Source organism: Ascaphus truei, chromosome 6, assembly GCF_040206685.1.
Source record: "Ascaphus truei isolate aAscTru1 chromosome 6, aAscTru1.hap1, whole genome shotgun sequence".
Lineage (NCBI taxonomy): Eukaryota > Metazoa > Chordata > Amphibia > Anura > Ascaphidae > Ascaphus > Ascaphus truei.
In genome coordinates, this window is record NC_134488.1 from 3,354,571 (window position 1) to 3,376,428 (window position 21,858).

Sequence of the window (21,858 nt, forward strand, 5' to 3'; positions counted from 1 at the left end):
GAATGGTGCCGCGAATGTACCGACCACACATGCGTCAGAGGCAACAGATTATTATCTCATATTAACCATACAAGCATATTGTGACATGATCAGCATGTGATTCAGAACGTCAGCCTAGGAGTATGGCTGGTCAAAATGGTGAACTCAAAGGAATTAACCAAGGAATAGAGATGATCAACAATGAACATGATTTGGTGATTATGTACTTGTTAGGAAATACTAACCAGAAAGTTGTAGCACTTTTTTTCCCTACAAACACACCACTGCTAGTCTTAAATAATTTTTATGGGACATACTGTAGAAGGTACTGTTAGAAAACTCTTAAGAAGAGGTACACATCTTACAATTGCTTTGCTCAATAAGTGTTGGTATAGCCTTTTAAGAAGCCTATATATTGCTGGCGTCTCTGGCATCAGAAGGGGTTACAATTACCTTATGACTTAGATGTGAGTTCTACACCCGAACCTCTTACGAAAAGTCACCTTTGTGACTTCTGAAAAAGCACAAAGCAGCGCAGAGGTTTCCGGTCTCATTTTACAGAGCAACTGTACCAAGCAGCACCCATAAAACCTGAGCAACTTATCCTTGCACAGTATACAAATGTAGCGCGTGACAGATAGCCCAAGATATCACATAATAAATCAGAATTTCCATATGATTCAGTGGAAGTGATGCTGCAGAATATACAACCAGAGGTAACAATGCTACATCTCTACCTATATAGCTGAACAGAAAATTATGATAATTCAATCTCATACAGTGCAAATTCGTGTGCACAAGAAACAAAGGTGTACTTTCTCACAAGGTGGGCTGCACAAACCGCGATCCTGAGCATATAATTCTCAGACAATGCTTGTGACTTAAATTCAAAGTCTTCACAACGTGTCTTCCAACAAAACAGAAACTTCAAACAGCAATATCACCCACTAGTATTGAAATCATGCGGTTTCGAAGGTCCGTCATTTCATTTTCTAAGAAGAGAATGAATATCCTTCACCAAAATAGCCTCCGGCAAGCTTAATGCCAATGAATCAACAGGTAAGGGTGCCCATTTTTGCCATCCCTGGATGAAGTTTGTGTGGGTCACCTTGTGTGGGAAAATGCTGCCCCAGCACCAAGAGACCATACAGTTCAAACAAAGTTAAAAAAAAAGTTCAGCATGGATAGGTGCTTTGAATTTATTGTTGCAAGGACGACCTGCCTTTCAGCTACTGTAATCTGTTAAATCCATATTTTGTGAGATAAGATAATAATCAGCCTACAACTCACACAGAAGGTGTGAAGGTGACTTAAGGTAAAAAAAATAAAGTTGCTTTTGAAGTCACGAGCGCTTCTCTAAGGTTACTTATCAGACCCCGAGATCATGACCCAATTTAACAAACTTGCAAAAGCTGGAAAGACAAAGTTAATTTTGTCACATACTGAGTGGGTGTCAGGCAACTAAACAAAAAGACAAACTGAGAAATAAGGGAAAGGCATTCTTGGTTCTTCCAATCATACATTTCTATTTACTGGATTTAAATTTATGACTGCAAGACCCCAGAGTGCCTGCTTCTTCTCCTATCAACATATTGTTTACTGTGACCATGTATCTGAGAAACAATCTAATTGTCTTTTGTGAGTGCCCCCCTGCAGAGCTACTGCTTCTAGTTCTACATCCCTTATTTTGTCTGGCCTTTTCCCTCGTGCCCTGTTCTTCTTTATTTCCTTGAGTCCATCCTTCTGGCTCTTACAGTTTATGGTGTATGTGCACTGTGTTCTGCCTAGTGACATGTACGCACAATTCTAGTAGCCGAAAAATAGCGTCTGCAATATCACATGACTCTACCTGTGTAGCCAGCGAGAGCAGCAGCAGGTATGACAGGTTTGTCTTTGTTCAGCTCAGCCCGGTCCCTCACATAGTCCTTGAAAGTGCCTTTGGGTTTGTGGCTTTGCAAAGCAGGTGGGTAATCTTCCGAGTCGAAGCTGTCATAGGATGGGACACGTTGTAGGCTGTTGTATGAGGACTGGCTACTCCAGGACTGAGTGAGCCGGTCACAGCTGTCATGGCTCTCAATACTTTCAAATGACTCCTGTCCACCAAGCTTACCTGTTAAGTGTCAAGTGAAGGTATAAGTATTAGCAAAATTAAAGATTTTCTTGATATTATCCTTGGATTCTGTATATTAATAGTAAGAATAAGGGAGCCCAAAATGATACGTGTTCATCTTAGGCCGCAACTATGCAAGCTACAGACACACAAAAGTTATACATCCTGCCAAACCTTCAGCAGGACTTTTCAAGCTCGGTGCTGCTCCCAGGGGTAAGGGCAAAATTATTCTTGCATCATGGCCCTCCTTTCACTAGTCCCGCCTCTGCTCTCACGTATACATAACCTTCTCTGCCAATATTGGAAACTAAAGTTGTATATAGAATATTTGTATGTATAGATTTTTTTTAAACCGCCAAAAATTGTCTACGTTTAACTGATAAAGGGGACACAATCCTACAACACTTGTCTATAATGGTTTAGCATCTGATTAGAGACTAATTACATTTCAAAACTATGCATTATTGGCCACTTAAAAAAAATGTTTCATTATTATAATACAGCAAAATGGTAATGGGAGAATTTAATTTCACACCTGGAATTTTTATTTAGTGACTGTGCACTTGGATTCATGAAAAAGCACCAAAACTATTCTGAGCTGTGTCTCATTTCAGGCATAATAGCTCCTTGCAGCCTCCTTGGTTAGCTTAGTGATCCAGTCACTACATTTCCATTGGATCAACATATCTGCAGATATTTGGAATGGGTTTGGGAGAGAGCAACCAGATAACAATCGGTAAAGAGAAATCAGAAAGGGAAAGGAGGTGCAGTGCAGTTCCCTCCAATATGACCTAATTTGACAGTGAGCTCCTATGTGATGCCCTTTGAAGCAGATTTTCAAGGTTTTTAATTTTCTACGTTTTTTATTTTATTTATTAAGGCCTAAAAAATGCAGTAGTACTCATATGGAAACCCCTGTTTCCAGGTGTTTTCCATAGAGACTCTCATAGCCTTTTATCAGAATATTTTTATTACTGTATCTTCTCATACAGTAGTTACATAGATAGTAGATAAGGTTGAAAAAAGAGATACATTCGTCAAGTCCAACCTATGATGAACTTAGACGATATGGTTTACACAATATGGTCTAGCCGATAGAATAATATAGTTATTTAATATCTACTAATGTCACTAAGTGAGAGAGGCTTTACATTTGTATTAATGTAGGATTAGGACGCATAACCATAACTTTTATCATGTCTGGTTATACCCACGTTACAGCTTCATGTTGCATAGCCAGCAACCAACCTCGCACTTATGAGACCCAAAAGGTCGAAATAGCTGCCTGCGAGTAGGTTTCCAGGTTATGCACTTCTTTATCCCAGGCTGTGCTGGAAATACGGCAGGCATAAGCATATAAGGGGCAATGTTAAAATGGATAAGAAGTAAAGAGTGACACTGTGCTAATTAGCATGTCATTACCCAGAATTCCTGACTGCAGTGGAAACAGGGTTTGCTAATCTATAATGAGGAAAGACAGAGTTGCAGATATGTCTGAGACATGCAAATCTACCAAGTGGTATTTTTTTTATTTTTGGCTCATATTTAGAAATAAAATAGTTAAATTTTTTAAATATTTTTTTAAAAACAATGATTATTGAAAACGTTTTTGAGGTGAAAACAGACATCTTCTTATATAGCAGTGTCAAGAAATGTTAATAATAATACAGTACAGTCGGTGTATATTATCAAAGGCATACAAGAAAAAGTTTATTTTGTAGGAGTATTAGTATTAAACGACTGATGGGGGAAGGAAAAATGAAAATGTGCAGGGGTGGAAGGAGAGCGAGAGCTTAAAAAAGAGGAAATATGTGAATAGGAAAACAAAAGAAAATATGGTACACACACAAATTAACAAACTTTGCAATTTGATGCCCAGAAGAACTTGCAATGAATTAGAGGCTCCAAGTTTGAATGAGAAACATCAAGACGATGTTGTGACAATAAATGGGTTAGGAATGTACAAGCTGCTTAGTCTGGCAGAGAAGTCATGAAACGCTTGGCGTGTTGTTCACACAAATGTGTTTCTTACCTCGACTGATGCGTCCCACGCACATGTGGTCTGGAGACACCACCTCCTGCTTGATGGTGAAGTAGTCACCCTGCAGAGAATCAGTCTGCAGGGGGTCACGGAGAAGAGCCGAGGCGTATTCAGTTTCGTATTTCAAAGACAAAAGCTCTTCTGAGCTGATAGGATGCAGGGTCTGGTATGACTCTGTGATGAAGCTGGGTTCGGAGAACTCAGAGGGGGGGACACACTGGGCATGCTCAATTCCGTAACCTGTTGCACAGACAAAGACGTTAAGCACACCTTTATCTTTAATACACTGCATGAGCTGGATTATCATCAGATAATAATAAAACTGTAATAATAATTGTTTGTCCTTGTATAGCGCTGCTAGATTTAAGTTGCACTTTACAGAGATATTTTGCAGACACAGTTCCTGCTGCAGAGCTTACAATCTATGTTTTTGGCGCCTGAGGCACAGGGAGACAAAGTGACTTTCCCAAGATCACAAGAAGCCAACACCTTGAATTGAACCAGGTTCCCCTGCTTCAAACTCAGTGCCAGTCAGTGGTTTTCTCATTAAGCCACTCCCTCTCCTAATAATGGCATACTGTGTAGCTGATGGATTTATAGAGGCCGCGTAACGTCAATGTTGCAATCCCATGGAGCCGGTTAAACGATAACCTGTTGTAAAGAATTACAAAATGTAATAGGTTTCCTTGAAAAAAATCTAACCAAGTTAAAATCAAAGATTTGTTGTTAACTTATTAATTATAAATGGTCTTCTTTCATGTGTTTTCTTTACCTTTAGCCCACCCTGTCCTTATCAGAGAGCCAATAAAGATAAAATGAGGTGCGCTTGGGCCATGAAAACTCCAATTGAAAAGATGTTGCACAAAAGGGAGTAGCCAGATGAGATCCAACTGCTCGATAAAAAAATGATTCAAAAATGCTTATAGGTGTCAGACATTGGCTAAAAAAATGCATCATGTAACCACTTACACTGCCTTAAGTACTCGTTGGTTCTATAAGGTATTTCCCCTTTAGTTTAGAGACAGTGATTTCCACCCGAGTTGCTGGGCAGCATACGGTTCCCATAATCACTGTCTGTGGACATCAAACCTATTGCTTTTGCCTCCAGCACCACTTTTAAGAAGTCTTTATAGTGAGGTATGGACTGTGTCATCCCACATCTGCTTCCTCCTTTAAAAGCAGGAATGGAGGATGAGGGATAGGACATGACACCATGAAGTCAGAAGTAGAAGAGAGTATTTTAGGTCTACATTCAGCTGATTGCTTCAGACCTCCACTTAATTTCTTGCTGCTTTATCAATTCTTGGAAGTATATGGGATGTTCATGGGTCCCCTCTAACTAATAATGACAGCCTTTGAATCTACTTAGCTATGCGTACAAACCCTTGCTGGCCTATACTTTATGTAGTACATTTGTTCAGGTACATTGTAGGGCTTAAAGAGGCAATCCAAGCGGCACTTGTAATATATATATTTATAATAAATGCAGCCTTTGATTAACTTTATGGAAAACCAATTACCTAAGATGCCGATTGATTTGTTCTCCTGTAATCGACCTGTAAAGATCCTGCTTCACAGGGTTCACTAAATGGCTGCCTTTCCATTTCACTCAATCCTTTGGTCAGTGTAACTCAGCAGCTACAATGCATTGTTAAATTATTAAGGTAAGATTATCCAATATTAGTTTGCAACTGAAACTGCTGGGAATATTGTCAACAAATTATAACAAACAGGAAAGTGTTGCAAAGATCTTGTACTGCTGGGGAAGTGTTTTAAAACTGCTACAGAAATCAAAGGATGTTCATTATATTCAAACTCATTAAAAATTGATTTTTTTTTAATTCAAGAGTTGAATTAAAAAAATGTAGTACGTATTATCCAATACTGCAGAACTGGTTTATTTATTTTTAAATAATAAATGTGTATCGAGAGTGATACACCAAAGAATCCCCTTTAGATAGGCGCACTGCAGACCTGAAAATAAAGACGGTCAGGGGTAGGATGTAGTGTGTATAAATAAAAAACTTTATTAAATATTTGTGTATAAATAAAAAAAAAAAAAAAAAAAAACTTTATTGAATATTAGTGTAATAATGTACACAAAACAGTATATAGTGCTGTACTATACACTGACTAATAATAGACTGCTGTAGGTCTATGTCAACCTCCGTCAAGCGTCTCACTGTGCTCCCATTAGTTCTGTCTCCCTTGAAGTGTGAAAATCTAGGCAGATGCTCTAAATGTCAATAATCTAGATGGGTTATTGTAACCCTATGACATATTGGTAGGTATAGGCTCTACCGAGACTAACAGAGAAGTTCACGCAGCACATCAACGTAATGTGCACACTGCGCATGCGTCATGTAAGTTAAAACAGTAGAGTCTGTTTATATGCGAGTTGCGCATGCGCCGGGGCAGTGCGTGAAGTAAATGTTTGGACGGCCCGTATAAGGTTGGTAACGGGTAAAGGGAGTACTGGGTGTCGAGGAAATGTTCAATAGTGATTACACATAGTGACACACAGAGCGTAGTGCCTATGGATCACTATAGATCGTAGTTTGATATGAACCCAGTATATATGCGTATTCTTTGTACATTGGTGCGTTCATGTGTCAAAGTTTGTGCTGTATCTGGTATAGTGTGCGTCTCAAACGGGCGTAGGTACGAGGATGCTGTGCACCTTTAGTAGCAGGAGTAGTGAAAAATAGTAAACGCAGGTCTGGGCTGCTTGGTAATATTTTCAACGGGGTTTTTTGGTGCCCATGTGACCGCAGAGCTGCTCACTCGTAAACTGCTGCAATTGAGAAAAATGGTATAGCACACGAGACATGCACGGTAGTATTTAAAGCAGGCAGGCTATTTTGATAGTGAATAGCAAGTGCTGCCCTGTAGCAGCACTAACACCTTGGTGTTAGTGCTGCTACAGGGCAGCACTTGCTATTCACTATCAAAATAGCCTGCCTGCTTTAAATACTACCGTGCATGTTTTTTCGATGCAGCCCTGTATAGACACGGCTGCTCTGACTACCTAGGTCTCGTGTGCTATACCATTTTTCTCAATTGCAGCAGTTTACGAGTGAGCAGCTCTGCGGTCACATGGGCACCAAAAAACCCCGTTGAAAATATTACCAAGCAGCCCAGACCTGCGTTTACTATTTTTCACTACTCCTGCTACTAAAGGTGCACAGCATCCTCGTACCTACGCCCGTTTGAGACGCACACTATACCAGATACAGCACAAACTTTGACACATGAACGCACCAATGTACAAAGAATACGCATATATACTGGGTTCATATCAAACTACGATCTATAGTGATCCATAGGCACTACGCTCTGTGTGTCACTATGTGTAATCACTATTGAACATTTCCTCGACACCCAGTACTCCCTTTACCCGTTACCAACCTTATACGGGCCGTCCAAACATTTACTTCACGCACTGCCCCGGCGCATGCGCAACTCGCATATAAACAGACTCTACTGTTTTAACTTACATGACGCATGCGCAGTGTGCACATTACGTTGATGTGCTGCGTGAACTTCTCTGTTAGTCTCGGTAGAGCCTATACCTACCAATATGTCATAGGGTTACAATAACCCATCTAGATTATTGACATTTAGAGCATCTGCCTAGATTTTCACACTTCAAGGGAGACAGAACTAATGGGAGCACAGTGAGACGCTTGACGGAGGTTGACATAGACCTACAGCAGTCTATTATTAGTCAGTGTATAGTACAGCACTATATACTGTTTTGTGTACATTATTACACTAATATTCAATAAAGTTTTTATTTATACACAAATATTTAATAAAGTTTTTTATTTATACACACTACATCCTACCCCTGACCGTCTTTATTTTCAGGTCTGCAGTGCGCCTATCTAAAGGGGATTCTTTGGTGTATCACTCTCGATACACATTTATTATCTATCTAGCCCATCCCCAGGCAGCACGCCTCTACCTTCTAGGGGTCTGAGCGAGGTCCCTTTCTATAGTTATTTATTTTTAAACCCACATATGTGGGATATTGAAATAACTGATAGTAAACCGCTCACCAGATAGCAATAGCGTAGCCGGTGCAAAGGGATGTTACTGGCATAGCAAGTAAATAGGAAGACAAAAGAGAGGTCTCCCACAGATCCCTTTTACCACTGCACAAACAGGCTAATAGTAAATAATAACAGGGATATAATGCTCCTTGACATGTACAGCCCTATCTGATACATGTCAAGGAGCATTATATCCCTGTTATTATATCCCTGTTATCTTATACTATATTAGTGAAAGCACTGTATGCCTGCCTGCCTGCATGCATGCATGCCTGCCTGCCTGCCTGGATGTCCGGTGTCCCTAGGGGAAATCTCATTGGTCCCTTGGGCCGCCCCCGCACACCTCTCATTGGCCTGAGGCGGAGTGACGGCCAAAGGACACACACACAGGGACACACACACACACACACACAGGGACACACACACACACAGGGACACACACACACACACACACAGGGACACACACTCTCCCCCGTCAGTTGGACCGCAGCTCACCTTCCACACCCCCCCTCCTCTCCCGGTGCCCCTCCTCTCCCGGTGCCCCTCACTCTCTCCCCCCTCCCCACCTCACCCAAATCCCCACGCTCCGCAACATCCCCAGCCGCACCATCACCCTCACCGTGCGCCGCGGAGGAAGCGCGGCCCTGCTGCTCAGCAGCAAACTCCAGGCTCCTTCCCCCTCGTGGCGCGGCCCTCCTGCTCTCCCCCTCACGTGCGCCGCTCCCGGAGAGGGGAAGCGCGGCCCGGGACTCCTGCTCTCCCCATCACGTGCGCCGCTACCGGAGAGGGGAAGCGCGGTGCGGGACTCCCCATCACGTGTGACGCTACCGGAGAGGGGAAGCGCGGCGCGGGACTCCCCATCACGTGTGACGCTACCGGAGAGGGGAAGCGCGGCGCGGGACTCCCCATCACGTGCGCCGCTACCGGAGAGGGGAAGCGCGGGCCGGGCCTCTTGCTCTCCCCATCACGTGCGCCGCTACCGGAGAGGGGAAGCGCGGTGCGGGACTCCCCATCACGTGTGACGCTACCGGAGAGGGGAAGCGCGGCGCGGGACTCCCCATCACGTGCGCCGCTACCGGAGAGGGGAAGCGCGGGCTGGGCCTCCTGCTCTCCCCATCACGTGCGCCGCTACCGGAGAGGGGAAGCGCGGGCCGGGCCTCCTGCTCTCCCCATCACGTGCGCCGCTACCGGAGAGGGGAAGCGCGGCGCGGGACTCCTGCCACTCTTGCCCCCCCCCAGCTTCCCGAACTCACCTCCTGCCCCAGCCAGATGCCACGGGGTCAAGGTAAGTCACACACCGTCTCCCACCCACGCACTCACCCAGTCACCCACACACCCACCCAGTCACTTTCACCCACCCACTCAGTCACCCACCCACTCAGTCACCCACCCACTCAGTCACCCACTCACTTAGTCACCCACCCACTCACTTAGTCACCCACTCACTCAGTCACCCACTCACTCAGTCACCCACCCACTCACTCAGTCACACACACACCCAGTCACCCACTCAGTCACCCACCCACACACCCACCCAGTCACCCACCCACCCAGTCACCCACCCAGTCACTTTCACCCAGTCACCCACTTTCACCCAGTCACCCACCCACTCAGTCACCCACCCACTCAGTCACCCAGTCACCCACCCATTCAGTAAGTCAGTCACCCACTCACCCACCCACTCACTCACTCAGTCACCCAGTCACCCACCCATTCAGTCAGTCACCCAGTCACCCACCCATTCAGTCAGTCAGTCACCCACTCACCCACCCAGTCAGTCACCCACTCACCCACCCAGTCAGTCACCCACTCACCCACCCAGTCAGTCACCCACTCACCCACCCAGTCAGTCACCCACTCACCCACCCAGTCAGTCACTCACTCACCCACCCAGTCAGTCACCCACTCACCCACCCAGTCAGTCACCCACTCACCCACCCAGTCAGTCACCCACCCACCCACCCAGTCAGTCACTCACCCACCCAGTCAGTCTCCCACTCACCCACCCACCCACCGACCCAACTCACCCACCCAACCACCGACCCAAAGTCACCCACCGACCCAAAGTCACCCACCCACCGACCCAAAGTCAAACCGACCCAAAGTCACCCACCCACCGACCCAAAGTCACATACCCACCGACCCAAAGTCACACACCCACCGACCCAAAGTCAAACCGACCCAAAGTCACCCACCCACCGACCCAAAGTCAAACCGACCCAAAGTCACCCACCCACTCAGTCACCCACACACTCAGTCAACTCAGTCACCCACCTAGCTGTCAAGGGGGGGGGGAAGCCTAACCCTGTCGTACGCCCCCCCAAAATTACATCACGGGCAACGCCGGGTCTCTCAGCTAGTTATTTACTATTAGCCTGTTTGTGCAGTGGTAAAAGGGATCTGTGGGAGACCTCTCTTTTGTCTTCCTATTTATATGTAGGATATTGCACAGATTGCTCCTTTAAAAGGATACAACATCAGAATTTCAATAGATTTTTAATAAACTAATTAACCACACTGCCGACTTTTTCTCTTACAAACTGGTTTCTCTGGTGCATTATTTTCATGTTGGTCCCATGAAAATCACCACAACCTATGAAACGTTTCTTTCCATGACTAATACAGCTACTAAAATTATCTACGTAAATGATCTCCCTTAGTTTCAGTTACCCAACAAATGATGTTGCTACTGTTTGCACATTATTTTCTTTAGTTTCTGTTTACACGTGTTATTCTAACTAACGTGAGTAGAGTAGTCTAAGAAATATTGCTATTTATAGTATAAATATTACTATAAATGTGTATGTTTCTTATTGAGGACACTCTCTATATTATGTTGATTTTATGCAGCTTATTTTATATCAGCAATTTGCGCTTATCGCCATTTGGGCTGCATTTTATTATTTTACTATAAGAGATCTCTGTAAGAATTCGTTACTGTAAGAGAGCGTAATATTTTTATTAAATCAAATAAATAACCCCCACTTTGCGCACCACTGCAATAGTGCACAAAAAGGAAACTTTTTATCACAACATTGTTATTGTGCTTTTCTCTGTAGTTTTTCCATCTCCATTGCAATAATGTACTGCCAATGCCAAACTGCCAGGACATGAGCCTGCAGTCTTTAATTTATCGAAGAAGATCCATTTAACATCATTAATGTCATCAAGCTACTGTAGATTCTGTTGAGGTAAATACTTACTGATGAAGTAGTCTGAGGTATATCTGGGCTCTGAATATGCCTGAGTTAAATCGTTCGTTTGGTACAATTTGCTGTCCTCTGAAAACATATACGTGTGGTTAAGGAAAAATAAAAAAAAGGTAGAGAGAAACAGAAAAGGGGGAAGAGAAAAAGAAACTTGGGTTAATATATTTGACATATTACACAAGTACAACTCCTAATGAACTACTGCTTTCTCCCACAGCAGATAATAGAATATAGCTCTATGGTCTGAGGTCCAAATCCACAAAAGGGTGTTAAAGCTGTAGGCTGAGGCCCCGGTGTTGGCGCTGCACGTGCGACTGCCAGGCTGGCGGCAGTTGCAGCCGAGATCCAAGGTCTGCACCGAGCTGCAGGGCGAAAGACAGGGGGGGGGGGTGATGGAGGACACGGCCAAGACGTCACCCGGCAGGTTTGCCCTCATTGGCTGAACCGCCGGGGGCCCTCATTGGCTGAACAGCCGGCTAGGCGTGGCCAGCGCTCCGTTGCAAGTTGTGAGCACAGATTTCCTGTCTTCGGAGAAATCTGTTCGCACAACATGGCAGGAATGTATGTAGCGGGCCCGGACCCATTGAGGGACGGCTCCTGTCCCTGCAGTGCACGCCATAGCGGGCGCAGCACCAGGCAGCGAGGACCTAGCCTTAGCACACCTATTCATATGAATGTGAGCCATGTTACAAGTGTAACACCCTTTTGTGGATCAAGGCCACGGTTTATTCTTAAATAAAGAGTAATTTGTATAGCAATAAATAGGCTGTTTGTTGTAGGATTCTACATTACCAATCTATTCACTGCTATTATTATGCCTAGGGGCAATGTAAATTCTTTTAAAAACAGGTGAACCAAACATGAATCCCAATGTCAGCTCCATATGACCTTCAGCAAATGGCTCTTTTGCCCACATTCATAGGCACAGATCACATTTCTAATAAATATTGGTATGGAAGTTTTAATGTTGATGGAGAAGTCTGAATTTTTTTTCTTAAAAATTAGGCTTGAACTCGATACCTTCTTTTAAGTTCTTTCTGCTTTATTTTTTATTGGGTACGGCTTCTACTTGGCAAAGCACCATGAATGGTTTTGTGGGTATGGCTTATTCCTGCCAAGCAGGAAGGTATGGGAGACCTGTAGATTTCAGTACCTCATTTTTGCAGTGTATTTTATGGTCACATACTAATTCTGGAAAATGACAGATGACACTGTGCATGCACCATCGCCAAACTAACTACAGGCATACCCGGCATTAACGTACGCAATGGGACCGGAGCATGTATGTAAAGCGAAAATGTACTTAAAGTGAAGCACTACCTTTTCCCCACTTATTGATGCATGTACTGTACTGCAATCGTCATAAATGTTGTAAATAACGCATTTGTAACAGGCTCTATAGTCTCCCCACTTGCGCACAGCTTCGGTACAGGTAGGGAGCCGGTATTGTGTTCAGGACGTGCTGACAGGTGCATGCGTGAGCTGCCGTTTGCCTATTGGGCGGTATGTACTTACTCGCGAGTGTACTTAAAATGAGTGTACTTAAAGCGGGGTATGCCGTTACTACTCTGACAGACTCTCTCAACCTTTTCCTAGATGGAGGCTCTGTAATAGAATGCAATGTGCAAGTTCTCTCTGCACAGAATATGTGAAGTGGTTTGTAACAGCGCAAGCCATAGAGACAGTGCAGGTCAGTGTCCTTCATTAAACAATATGTACCTTTAGAATGAAATGCATGAAAGGTCCATATTGTCAGCATAAACTTTGCATTAAGGTGGTATGTTCTGTGTGGCCTTTCGTTATACCGGGGGTATTAACTTTGCAGTTTGTAATTTTATGAGGTAACAGGAATGCTATCTAATATTTTCTGATTGAAAGAAAAAGGAAATCTTATCAACCCCCTATATAAAAGGGGTAAAAATAATTTCATCTAGTTTATCCTCATAAAGGCCCTAATTTAATAACCCTGAGTTCAAGTGAATGAAGCTCACGTCAAATTAAATAGGGGTCTGTAGTGTAAAATTTTCAGCTAATGCACTGTACTGATACAATGCAGGTCTGCTTCCTACGGCTACGAAAAAAAAAATTATTCTATGATTACATTTTCTACTTTGTTGTAAATATGCATGCATTTCTGGAATATCTTGTTTATTTTGGTGTTTAGTTCCCACACTATGCTCTGGGTTCACAATATATGTGCCTGTGACTCCAATTTAAATAGTCAGTCAATTAAAGCTATGCCTCATTACAAATACTACTATACATTTGCCCCCACACACACACCGACCCCCAAAATAAAGACTATTCAATTAGACTGTAGTTTTAAAGGAGAACTTCTCAAGCGGTCATGAACTTGGAATATAAATCCTATTTTTCAGAACAATACAGCTGGTGTCGGCCTTGTTTAGCCAGCCAATAGAAAGCTGCAATGTCAGTGGTGATCAGCAGACATATTTGTATTTTTTCCCTATATATATATGCAAATACAACTGTATGATCATCTGCATGTCTTAGGCAGGTCTGCAACCCCGCCTTTCCCCATCATCACCCAGCATACAGCACTTGATGATGGGGAAAGGCAGGGTTGCAGACCTGCCTAAGACATGCAGATGAGCATACAGTTGTATTTGCATATTTGCTTTCCTGTGAAGGGTTTTTGTCACTTTTTTTACTCACCATAACTTAACTCAGTATTATGGTATATATATATATATATATATATATATATATATATATATATATAATATATATATATAGCAACTGTAAATATTCATGTATATTCATTTGCATGTCTTAGACAGGACTGCAACCCTGTCTTTCACCATTATCACCCAGCACACAGCACTTCCGCTGCAGCAAGGGATTCTGGGAAATGACATGCAAATGAGCACACATTGCCACCTTTTATCTCATGCTCACATTACATGAGCAACCCTTAGCCAATGCATGCTGCTTTAGACACAGCTTTTAAGCAAGGGCTTGGGAGATGCAAAGCCAGTAAACCCACTCACAGACTTTACTGGCTTTGCATCTCCCAAGCCCTTGCATCAATCAACCATTTGCAGCTGATCTGTGTGCTGTGCAGGAGTAGCTGGTGAGTCTGCAAGAGGGAGGGGGAGGATCTCATGCAGTCTAGAAAAGCCGGGATGTCAGCTGTCTGTGTGTTAGGGCCCCGGTCAGAATCAGCTCTCCTCTCTCCTTCCCCCGACGGAGGGAGGGTGAAGGGTGTGTGTGTGTGTGTGTGTGCTACATGTTTTTTTTTTTAAAGTACATTATTTTCCTTTGTAAATTATTGTGCCGTTTTAAAGTTCCCAAACGTTGTCACAAATAAATGCATTGCTAGTACAGTGTTTTGCCTGTATATAACGGTGCTTATTGGTATAAAAGTGCTTAATACAGGCCCCCTGACTCACGGGGCCGGGATGCCAACCCCGGCAGACCCCCGCGTTGGCGGGACTGTATGTATGTGTGTGTATGTAAAAAGAGATGATCCAGGGCTGAACGGATTTCAATACAAAAAATGTATTAAGTCAGAATATACAAAGTTTCGGCCATAGCAAGGCCTTTATCAAGTGACTGGCATGCCTTGCTATGGCTGAAACGTCATATATTCTGACTTAATATATTTTTGTATTGAAATCCGTGGAGCCCTGGATCATCTCTTTTTCCATGTTATTTGGACTGCTGCAGATGGGCTATCCCTGAACCAGGAGCACCGGTGCTTGCGCAAGTATCATTTATACTCTTTGCATTTGTTTGCATTTTCAAAGTGCGCAGTACAATCACTTATATATGCATGTGTGTGTATGTATACACTTATAAAGCGCCCACAGTGCATACAGCGCTTGACAAAAAGGTGTGTGTGGAGTGGCAGTATATACCAATGGATATAACCACAGAATTGTAGACAAGCACATCCACAAAACCACCAGAATACCAAGAAGTGATTGCCTTGAATACAGACAGATAGAGACAAGCGTCAGGGTACCTTTGGTGGTCACATATAACCCACGCCAAGAAGCCTTACGCAAGATCGCCAGGGAATTACAACCATGAAGATAAAAGACTGCAACAGGTCTTCCCTGAAATACCCTTATTCTCATACAGACAACCCCATAATTTCAAGAAAATGATGGTTAGGAGTAAAGTATTCAACAGTACAACTGAATGTGGGACAAGACCATGCCAGGACGCAAGATGCAAAACCTGCGCAATGCTCCACACAGCGGGCACAATACAAATATCACTCAGGAATCTGGAGTACAAAATCAGAAGAAGATTCACCTTTTCCTCCAGCAGTGTCGTGTACCTCATCATGTGCATGAAATGCCCAGGGGGCTGCTACTACATAGGTGAGACGGGGCAGGGGCTAAACAAGAGAATGAATCTGCATCACCACCGCATCACACGCGGAACAAGAGACAGTCCTGTTGGCGAACATTTCTCTAACTCTGGCCACAAGATGAACGATCTGAAGTTGGCCATACTCAAAGGTAATCTTAGAACACCGAAAGAGAGACGGTTGCATGAATACAAATGTATGCAACTGTTCGGGACACTTAGCGGTGGCCTAAACCGAGACCGCAGTTTCATCAGTCACTACCCGGACACAAGAGAACTCTTCCCATGAGTGCTAAAGGCCATGTCTATACATACTGCACTATATGGATGCACACACAGCTGTCTCCTACACAAACAAAGTACAATGTAATTCTATCCCTATATACCAATAGGGAACACATTGTATCTACACACACTAATAGTAATGCAACACCCTCTTACATTTCTACACCTACCCACACCATTGGTATAAACTCCCACTCCACACACACCTTTTGTCAAGCGCTTAATGCACTGTGGAGGCTTTATAAATGTATATTTACACACACATACATACATACATACATACATACATACATACATACATACATACACAAACGCACACACACCCTCTTACATCACTAACATTCAGGGACCGGTTAACACCTTAAGTCATAAATTGCATACAGCACAGGGGGGAGGGATAGGCTTCAGTCACAGATACATTCCAAGATGCACTGTTTTTAAGTAAAAACCTCTCTTGCTTTATCCACTGTAACACCGACAGAAGAAGAGATCAGTGTATTTCGAAAACTCGCAACCTAGGTGGAACCTAGAAGAAGCCCTAGCGGGCGAAACGCGTTGGTGGGACTCTCACGCTGCTGGCCCTGCCTGCTAGCACTTTATTTGGACATTATATTTTCGTTGTTTACCCCTGGAAGTTATTCTTGGATTGTGGCTTTGTCATATTATCAAGGGTATCTTCCTATTTATCCATCTTTTTGACATCTGTGTTTGGGTCACTGAAGTACCTTTCTAATAATGTTTCTTTAATGTCATGTACTATATGTATAGTTTCATGCCTATAGGTCTTCTTTATTAAGTGCCTTGCACACTGGTATAGCATGCCTGTTAATTATTTTTTACCATATTTCATGTATTTTCTTTAAAGGTTTATTATTTTTTTCCTTTATTGTTTTTTTGCCCAGTATCTGTATTAATGACCGGCCGGTTGTAGATCGCTATGGGTACCTTGTCCCCATAGTGGTCATATCATCTTAGGTACTGTTCATATTATGTTTGGGTCTTATATGGTAATTTAGTTTTCCTTGGGTCTGTTTATATTTCATTTATTTTTTGTCTAGTCAGGCCGGTTTTCAGTCAGCTGTTTTTGTTTTTCATTATTTTTTGATTTAATAAATTACTATCATTATTTTGCATAATTTGTCTGAGTGCTCTTTAGAGGTTTCTTTGTGTTTTCATATTTACTTTACTCCTCAAGCACTGCCTAGCAGTTAATTTTTTTTTCTATAATTTCTTTTCAGTTATTTTTCTGGTAAAGATAGGTTTAGATAATGTACTTATTTGTTGGCTGTTGATGCGGTATTCATTTTTTGTGTATGTTATATATATATGATGAAGCCAAACCAGGCGAAACTAGTTTGATGTGGACATCCCCTTTTTGGTCTTTTGGAGCCACCATACCTGTGGAGTCTGTGGATCTGCTAACCAACACTGACAAACAGCAGGGAGCTCTGCACACGGAGAGGCACAACAGACTGTGCGCAAATCTGAGAAAGCCTCCCATCCCCGTGGACCCAGACAGACAAGTCAGGAGTTGAGAAAAAGTGACTGAAAAGCAGCTCCAGCAAGGAAGTTTTTAAAGGACACTTGCAGCAATAGAAACCACCACAATCCATGTGGTTGGTCGTTTGTAAGTGTATTTTTATCTCACCTCCCTTATTTTTGTAATAAACAGTATTATGCTATGCCTCTCTCCACTTTTTAAGGTAACAGCAGAAGGAAAATAGAGGAGTATGCACTACGGGAACAAATATACAGGCAAGTGTCAAGTTCTCTACTTCTCTATAGATTAAGATACTGAGTGTCGACGCCTATTATACCACTTGTGTGTGGTGTTTTTTGTTTTTGTCTTTTTTCTACATAAGGAAGAAAAGAGCAATAAGACCACGCTCTGGAGGACAACTTTATTTTCTACCAATCTTATATAAGGAGGAGTTTGAATTACCTCCTGGGACACAAGCTGCGGGACTTTATTTATTGCATCTCATTAATAGGACTAGCGCCACTTTTATTTTTTCTTTATTATATATATATATATATATATATATATATATATATATATATACACAAACAAAAAAAAAGACAGAGCTTGAGAAAATACCTTGTGATCTGAAACGTACAGTACGTTGCTCTGGAGCATGTTGACTGTCTGACCTTTTTACCCTTTTTCTATTGAGAGTGCTGCGGACTTTGGTTTATTTTACTTAAATAAAATAGATTGTAAGCTTATCTGGTCTGTAAAACTCCTACGTGCTGTGTACCGCGCACTACATTGCAAGTGTGAAGCACTTTGAGTCCCATTGGGAGAAAAGTGCTATATGAAATAATGTTGTTATTCTTAAAGATATTATTAAACATCCTCCACAAATATTTAGGTCATTTATTTTGGGTTAACCATGCCGGTTTTATTTGGCACACTGCTCTGCCACATTACCTTTCTGCAGGATTTCCAAATGCTCCCACAAGATATCTCCAACGAAATCAGGTGCCAGTTCCAAGAAGCATTCCTTTCCCAGGGCACATAAAGCTGCGCCACACATACGGAACTTCTGAAAGTCCACTCCTTTCAGTGTGAATTCATCCACCGCCCACGACACCCAGTCCCTCACATGCGTATCTGTCCACTCTAGGGGATCTGAGTGGAACAAAAGGAGAGGGGGTGGGATTTAGATTAGACTGCACAGTAAATTCAGTTATTCACTGCTTGATTGAGCAGTGATACGACAGTTACTTTATCTATAGTCATAATATACTACAAGAATTTGAATATTTATAGAGAATACTATTTCAAAGCAGCGATTGTCTACAAAATAAATTCACAGTTAAGTTCATATTATGACGTAGTATTACTTCTAAGCATAATCCTACTGTTCATTTTCAGAAGCTACTAATGAGTTACTGTTATTTTTCAGTTTTGTTTGGCTCCTGCAAGTTGTACATTTTAAAATTTACCGATGACACAGACTTCAGAGGCCCAATGCCTGAGAAATGTAAAATAGCATGAAAATTCCCCCAAAGAGGGTTTAACCTCTTTGATGCCTGAGCATTGTTCTGCAATGCGTTGACAGACTCACTAGAACTGAAACAGCAAAGAACCAGCAGCTGCTAAAGGTATAACAAAATAAAATACATTGTTTATCTAGCAGGGTAGATTTGCTGCTTAAAGGCTCATTGAGTAGCACTTAAAGCTGCAGTTCAGTCAATATCCTGCATGTGTGTTTTTTTTAATAAATCAGTTCTGTAGTAAGAAAAAATACTTTTAGCATTTTCTGTTTTAAAAACAACAACTTTGAAAGACCAATTTTCTTGTATTCTATTTTAACGAGCTTTTGCTAAGGCACTGCCCCTTCATGTCCTGTCACAAGCCCTGGCACACCCCTTTGTCAGCACTTCCCTCCCTCTTGCACATGTCAGCGCAGGAGTGCTTATGAATATTCATGAGCTTCCACTGACGGACTGCAGCAGAATATAAACAGATCCCTTCACTAATTATGTCACCAAATTTCGCCGATCAATACATGGAGAACGAATTGACCTGCAGCTACACAGTTCTTTTGGTAATTAGAGATTGCCCACATGAAACTATTGAAGTAAAAAAATAAATTAAAATAAATTAAAAAAAAAAAGACTGAACTGCAGCTTTAATGTTTGTCATCTGACATTTAAAAGTACAGTAACCCACGAGTTGACCTATTCACACTAAAAACAGTGGTCAGTTGCCATTACCACTCCCCATCTTGAATAAGGCCTCACCAATGGGGATCCCTAAGCGTTGCTGCTCCTTGGTAAATCCACTGAAGGTAGCACGGAGTGCCTGAGACATCATCTCTTTACTGCTGGGAGTCAGAAGGGGTACGTCAGCACACTCCATATCTGCAATTAAAAGGTACATATCCATTAATAATATGTTTCAGCAATGTTTTCACACGGGGAGATGAAGTGCTGAGTGCTTGTAGGCAAGAAATTAATAATGTTATTTATTTCACAGTGTTGCCTACTTAGGCAATATTAAACAGAAACAAAAACTAACTCATATCTTTCATTATTGTACTAAATTACATTGTAAAACAATACAGATCAATGTCACTGTCTTGAACCCATATCTCCTGTTATACACCTGAAGAGTATTACAACTAGGACTCACAGATGGATCATCTCTGATCCGTTTCCTCAACTTCCTTTAGTAGTAAATTCCATGTACACATTTTAATAGGCCAGGTCAGCTAAAGGGACCTTTAGTAACCCTTCTCTTACTGGTTCCTTCAGTGTTAGAGACATTACAAGGTTTTCTTTCCAACTTACTGCACACATATTTCTCTTGAAACAACCCTGCATTAGAGGACAGACCGAAGCTATGATTTTCTACAAACAAACGATAGGTTTTTGAGAAATATGCCCAATGTTACTAGGAAATGATTCACTGGAAAATATGGATACCGGAAGTATTATTCAGTTCAGTGAATAAATAAATGCATATTGCTGCTAGTGCCTTTGTAACACATTCACAAATGTTGCAGTCGTATCAGAGAACACAATGCATATTGCGTCAGTATGTTACAATTTATCATTCTATTATCGTCTGTGTCATGGTCATTCACTCTGCATTGTATTGTGCAGAAAGATGACTGGTGCCTCATAAGTAAGGATGATAATAATCAATTGCAGGTTCCATCAGTCGTAATGCATAAAACATATCCTCTCTCCTTCTGCACACAGATGAACAACATTTCCATCCCTTTCCCTGATGCTCTTTGCTTAATCCTCTACTAATAGAGTGGCCTGCATTTCAGGGCTCCTCTGGCAGCAAAGCATTTAAGTACAGCTGTTAGTCACGCACTCAGGTTATCTTTTATTACTATACTTTCAGCCACACTATTGTATAGGCCTGAAGTGATGGTAGTTTTAAGAATAGCATATATTAGTTGATATCCGAAGCAAGGTGACCTCTCCACCTCTTTCGTTGACATGTGTCCCCAAAACTGCTGGATGGCAGATAAAGGTCAACTGTACAGTACACTCACTATGTCTCTTGTCACCTTTGGCTTGTGACACTGTGCCCTATGTCCATGCCTATGTCTATCAATGCCATACAGCAAGAAAACAAGAAAGCATTGACATCTGTGTACAGCTACCTAATACAAATCCAAGCCTTCTAGTGTGCTCTGTACAAAACTTTATCCAGATGTTACCTCTACGAATCCTATGGTTCTTGTTGTCAAATGCTGAGTATTGTGTGTATTCATGCTATAAAAAAATCTGAATACTTCTTCGAGGAATACTACTATCGTACACAGTTCCTGCAGGAAACACATGCTAAATATAGTTATTTCCAGAAACTCAATAATAGTACACATTATCAAGTCTAGAGAATTACTCTTAGGAACAGAGTGCAAAAATATAATGCTACTACGATACACACCGTCATTGCGTGAGAGTCAGCTGTTGCCTGTAGGAACACCATGGTGCACACTGTCAGATTCACATTACTTCTAAGAATAAAATGCCAAATCGAAAAGCTCTCTCCAAGAATACTATGCTGTGTCATGCAAAACCCAGAGTACTGTGCCAAATCCACAACATTAGTTCTATGAATACTGTACATGCCAAAACCAGGATTTACCTCTAGGAATACTAGCGTGCTATCTCTGTGCCAAATCCAGAGCAATACATTCTGGAATACATCAGCCAGATACAGAGGATCCACCCTGGCAGTGATTCAAGTGAAGAGCTTGCAGGGTAAGCTTATGCATTCACACTCATTCATGGCTTCTCTGTGGTTGATTTAGCTGCACCCAATACGCAATACTAATTTGCAATGCACATCATGAGTCTGAAGCACCC

General features: G+C 42.2%; 1 protein-coding gene across 2 annotated transcripts in view; it reads right to left on the bottom strand.

Annotated features, from left to right (window-relative positions):
• ETS1 (ETS proto-oncogene 1, transcription factor) overlaps positions 1–21,858 on the bottom strand; it is a 65,937-nt gene that overhangs the window by 11,245 nt on the left and 32,834 nt on the right. For both annotated transcript variants that reach the window (XM_075603309.1, XM_075603310.1), the window contains exons 2-6: positions 19,771–19,890; positions 18,452–18,652; positions 11,389–11,466; positions 4,122–4,370; positions 1,829–2,089 (exon numbers count right to left, since the gene is read on the bottom strand). In XM_075603309.1, the coding sequence (XP_075459424.1) occupies positions 1,829–2,089; positions 4,122–4,370; positions 11,389–11,466; positions 18,452–18,652; positions 19,771–19,890 (909 nt within the window). The remainder of the gene's footprint in view (positions 1–1,828; positions 2,090–4,121; positions 4,371–11,388; positions 11,467–18,451; positions 18,653–19,770; positions 19,891–21,858) is intronic.